This window comes from Fulmarus glacialis, unplaced genomic scaffold, assembly GCF_000690835.1.
Source record: "Fulmarus glacialis isolate BGI_N327 unplaced genomic scaffold, ASM69083v1 scaffold22274, whole genome shotgun sequence".
Lineage (NCBI taxonomy): Eukaryota > Metazoa > Chordata > Aves > Procellariiformes > Procellariidae > Fulmarus > Fulmarus glacialis.
This window is the reverse complement of record NW_009206401.1, coordinates 3905-8697: the sequence shown is the minus strand read 5'-3', so window position 1 is coordinate 8697 and position 4793 is coordinate 3905. Positions and strand designations below refer to the sequence as shown.

At 55.2% G+C, this 4793-nt stretch overlaps 1 protein-coding gene across 1 annotated transcript in view; it reads left to right on the top strand.

Annotated features, from left to right (window-relative positions):
- Window positions 1-4793, top strand: part of ARHGEF37 (Rho guanine nucleotide exchange factor (GEF) 37) — a 10298-nt gene that overhangs the window by 2357 nt on the left and 3148 nt on the right. Inside the window, 4 exon segments of the mRNA XM_009575738.1 lie at window positions 1-94; window positions 646-776; window positions 1308-1412; window positions 3411-3536. The exon segment at window positions 1-94 is cut by the window's left edge and continues 18 nt beyond it. Of these exon segments, the coding sequence (XP_009574033.1) occupies window positions 1-94; window positions 646-776; window positions 1308-1412; window positions 3411-3536 (456 nt within the window).

The following is a 4793-nucleotide window of genomic DNA, read 5'->3' as shown; positions in this document are numbered from 1 at the left end:
AGCGCCAGCGCCTACCCAGCCCTGCAGGCAGCCGTCCGCACCATGGCCCAGGTCAACGCCAACATCAACGAGTACAAACGGCGCAGAGAAGTAGGTGAGCGGGCAGGGAGCACGGCGCAGGCAGGGGGCACGGCGTCTGGGAAGCCCCATCCCAACTCCAGTGGTCTCCCCTTGGTGTTGCACTAATTCCCACTTAAATCAGTTCAAAGCTCTCCCGCCCTCCACCCATCCTGCCCGGTGGAGACACAGGCTTGTGCAGGCAGCTCCCGGCACTGCTCTGGTCCTGCAAATGCCACTCTGGGCAAGACCTGAAGGCTGCAGGAGCAGGGTGGCATGGGGGGACTGAGCACAAAACCAGTCTGTCTGCATTCCTTGGAGCTGGGGAATGGGGAGGAATAGTGGTGCCCTTGGGATAGGAGAAATCAGGCTCCCCACAAACAGGAGCTTGCCCTTCTTTTTGGTTTTCATAGTACTTTCCCCCGGGCTACCCTTCTTTGATGTGGGTTGTGCTTATCCTGTTGATCATGACTTATCAGCTCCGGGGCCTCGGTGCTGTTTGCCCACTCAGGCTGCTGAGGATGGTCCCCTGAAGTTTTCTCTTCTGATCTTTTTTCCTCTCACCTTGTGTGCCCCCACCCGAGGCAGCAACCAAATACAACAAGGCCGAGCACCTGACGCTGCGGGACCGCTTCGCACGCCTCAACACGCACTCCATCGCCAAGAAGACCACGCGGCTGAGCCGGCTTTTCATGCACGAGGCTGGCATCGTGGCCAAGGTGGGCAGCCCGCACCCCACTGCCTGTGGACCCACTGCCTCTCCTTGGGTCATTTCTGGGGCTTTCCACTGCCTCCTGAGATGCCTCACCAGCGGCGTGCTGTCACATGAGCCACAGTCCCATTTTCGAGCAGCCTAAGGCTGGCTCCTGGTCCCCAATCCCAAGGACCAGCAGTGTAGGAGGGATGCAGGCACACACCTCGCTCCCTGCCTCAGAGCGCTGCAGGGGAGTGCTTTGGCCCCCAAAGGACCCACAGGATCCTCAGGCATCCCAGCAAAAGGAAAGACACCCTGGTATTTCCCAGCGCCACACTGAAAGCCCTGTTCCTGCATGCATCCCAAGTATCCTAGATCTTGGCCCTTTTCAGATTCCTGAAGCCTCTCAGGGTCTCCCCTTCCCCTGCCCAGCACTGTGAGCTTCAGGCAGGTGCCTGGCTGCTTTTTACATTAGCACCCAGTGAGGGGCATCAGCCCTACCCAAGGCATTGCCTGGCCTGCCCGTTCTGGGGATAAGCTGCCCCTTGCCTTGCAGACAGAAGACAGGGAGTACGACGACCTGGAGGAGAAGTTCCAGTGCGTGGTGTCCAGCGTGGCTGTGCTGAAGGAGAATGTGGCATCCTACCTGGGCAATTTAGAGGTAAAACCCTGATAACTTGCAGGGGGTTGGGCCCATCCAGGCCTTGGGACCTGTTTTTCTTGGGGTTGCAGAATACTTTCAAGCCCTATGGAAACCAGTGTCAGTTGGGGATGTTCAGTGACTTGCATCTCTGAGCTAAAGATGTTGTGCCACGGGCACATCAAGGATCGCTCAGGTCCAGCAGAGCTTAAAACAAAGTCAAGGCTTCATTGACACAGTCTGAGCTGGGTGTCATGTGAGAATAATCGGTCCTTAAACTGATCATTATTTCAAGGCATTAAATAGCTGAGAAGGCTAAGTGTTGTTCAGCCTGGGAATTCTTACATAACAGGTATAAGACAAAAGTGTTCCCAAACCAGGGAAACAAACTTCCCTTCTAAAATGACCGGGCTGAGCAGCTGCTGTGATTTTCTCATGGAAATCCCCTGGGACATCTGAGGGAAATGAAAGTATGAGCAATGGCAGAACTTGAAATCCCCAGACACTGTATTATCAGGAAAGTCTCAGGAAATGGCAGAGGGTTCAGAAAGCAGCAATTCAAGGGCTGGCAAGACCTTGTAATGAAAATATTGGCAAGGGCTCCACATATAGGATTGGGAAGGAAGAAAAGGGGACAGAAAGACTCCCTGTAGCCCAAAGAGCAGGTAAAATAGAAATAGAATAGAAAACAGAAGGATGGCAATCTGTATGTCCGTGAGATGTGGCATCAGCTAGGGGGACAGGGTATGACCGTTCCTTGGGACATCAAGTGCTCCTGGGGCCCTGCCTGGCACTGCCCTCCGGTGAGCTGCATCTCTGTAAGCCAGCTTCTTTGCTTCAGCCAGGACATCAAGTGTCTGCAAATAGGCTGGGCAGCCTAGATAATAAGGAGTCCTGCTGGGGCTTGGATGCAGCTTCAGAGGAGCTACTGGTGGGGGAAGGTGGGGCTGCATACATGCCCTGTCGCTCTCCCTCTGAAAGCTTCTCAAAGGCATCCTGAGGAGCCGATGAAGACATGTTCTCATAGGGCAGAGACAGCCTGGCCTCTTTATGCTGGCTGGCAGTTCCGTCTTGTGCATCTGTCTGTACCAGTGCCCTCACCACCAGGAGAGGCAAATTTTGATGCATACAAGATCATCACAGCCACCTCTGCTTGTGTAAGAGGCCCTGCAGGGTTGAGGAAAAGCACACAGGTCTCAGAGCTGCTGCCTTCTGCTCAAAGGGTCAATCCTTTTCCCCTTTTATATTTCCATCTCCAGTCCTTCCTGTGGCAAGGAGGACTACAAAGGAAGGGTCTCCTAAACATGACCACAGGCAAAAAGACAGGATTTAGGACAGAGGTGGGCCTCTCTTAGTGCCCTGATGGCAGCCATGGTTGATGAGAATCAAACAGAAACTGCTCCAAGGGGCAGCAAAGCCAAGCCCAGGAGGAGCAGGAGGCCAGGCTTCCCTTGGCACCAGCAGCAGGCTGGGGCTCTGGGAGCTCTGTGCTCCCTTCTCTGGGTCTAGAGGTTGTGCGTCAAAATCTGCCTCCAGGCAGGAAGGAGGCTGCAGCCCACAGCATTAACATTAGAGCAAAGCCTCTCAAAGCAGAGGAGGGTCTCCACCCAAACCATCCCTAGCTGCTTTCCTTTCCCACCAGTCTCACTCTCCATGCAGAGGCAGGAGGGGAGATTTTGTACACAAATACAAGACACTCCATGAAGCTACTGGAGTACCAAACCCAAGTGTCAAAGCACCAGGCAACATCAAGCTGGGGCAGGCTGCCTTCGGCCACAGGGCAGCCTTGGCCACCTTGCTGGGGTAGGGGTGCTTTGGCAAGCTGGTGTATGACCCCTGCTCAAGGAGAGAGGTTTGTTAACACCTAAGTGAGCTCCCTGGCTTGCAGACAGGAGTAGCCCAGAGCATCAGTCCTACTGGGCTGCTAGCACAGAACACAGAGGCTGGGACATTGGCCTGTCTTTGGGAACACAGGGATAGGTTACAGATGGATTAGCTAGTGTTGGGCAGCTTCTGCAGGTCAGGTCTGATGGCTTTCTTCTGCTGCCCACCCCACACAAGCAGGAGCTGCAGATCGACAAGGGACCTGCCCAGCAGTACCGCCGCTTTGCAGAATACCTCCATTGCACTGTTTTCCCAGAGTTTGTAAGTGGTCCTTCCCTGTAGATCTCCTTTGGGGTCACAGCCAAGCATTGCTCTCACACCTTCTTCCAGGATACAGCAGGAGCTGGCTCCAGGGCAGGGCAGCCAAGAGCTGAGGGGGACCCCAGGGCAGGCAGTGTCCTCACCAACAGGCACAGTCCCCTGGGGCCTGAACATGAAGGGGCAGGTAACAGGATCCATCAGCAATCCCAGACACACAAAGTGAAGAACCAGCTCCAGGGTCCATCTGGGACACAAAAGGAGACAGGGCCAGAGACATGGCTACAACACAGCTCTAAAGTCCATCCAGGGCTAGAGACAAGCTGCAATGTCCATCTGAGGGGTCCATCTAGGAGCTGAGCTACCTACAGCAGAGGTCCAAAGTCCACCCTGGAGAGAGAGGCAGAAACCAGCTTACCCACAGCAATATTTAAGCAGTAGCTGAAGGCCCTTAAATGGGCTGTGGGCAGGGGTGTGGGTGGAGGCTCCAGGTGAGTCTGATCTGGGCCATTAAAGACTGTGTCTTCAGGGCCCTGACATGTTCATGGGCAGCCATGCAGGCAGGGCTGTAGCAGAGCACAGGATGGTGGGAAACCAGGTGTACTGTTTATTTGACTCACACAAGGTGTTTGCCACCAAACCTCAGTCCAACCTACCCACACCTTGTGGGCATCCATACTCGCCCAAGAGCCCCCCATCTGTCTCCTTCCACCACCCCTGCTTGGTTCTCCAGGACTCCCTTTTGGGTGGTGGCTGCCATCGTGAATGCAGTCAGGGAGGTTTTCTGAGCAGTGAAGAGTGTGGCAGGGCAGCCTGAACCCCACAGCTGGATGCTGGCATTCCCAGGGAGTGCCAGCACGGGGAGGGAGGGTAGCTACGTGGGATAACCACACAGACCCTGGGCTGAGGGCCTCTGTCAAACCAGGACACTATGACCTGCATGGGACAGTCACTGCAGCACCCGCCTTGGCCCATGGGACTTTGCATGTGAGGGTCCTACCCCATCATTTGCATGGAGCACAGGTTTTGAATCGTGGCATGCATAACTGCTCTCTGCCAAGGGTTTGCTTTGGTTGGCATCCTATGTGCCTTCAGGGAAGGATGTCTCAGATGCTCCCCACTCCACACAAGCCCTCCAACAGGTCCCCGAGCCTTTTCTCCTGTGTAAGACAGTGCCCCATGCAGACAGCTGGGCCTGTCTGGGGGGCTCAAGTGGAGATTTGGGTTCTCTCGCCCCACAGAAGCGACGGCTGGACAGGC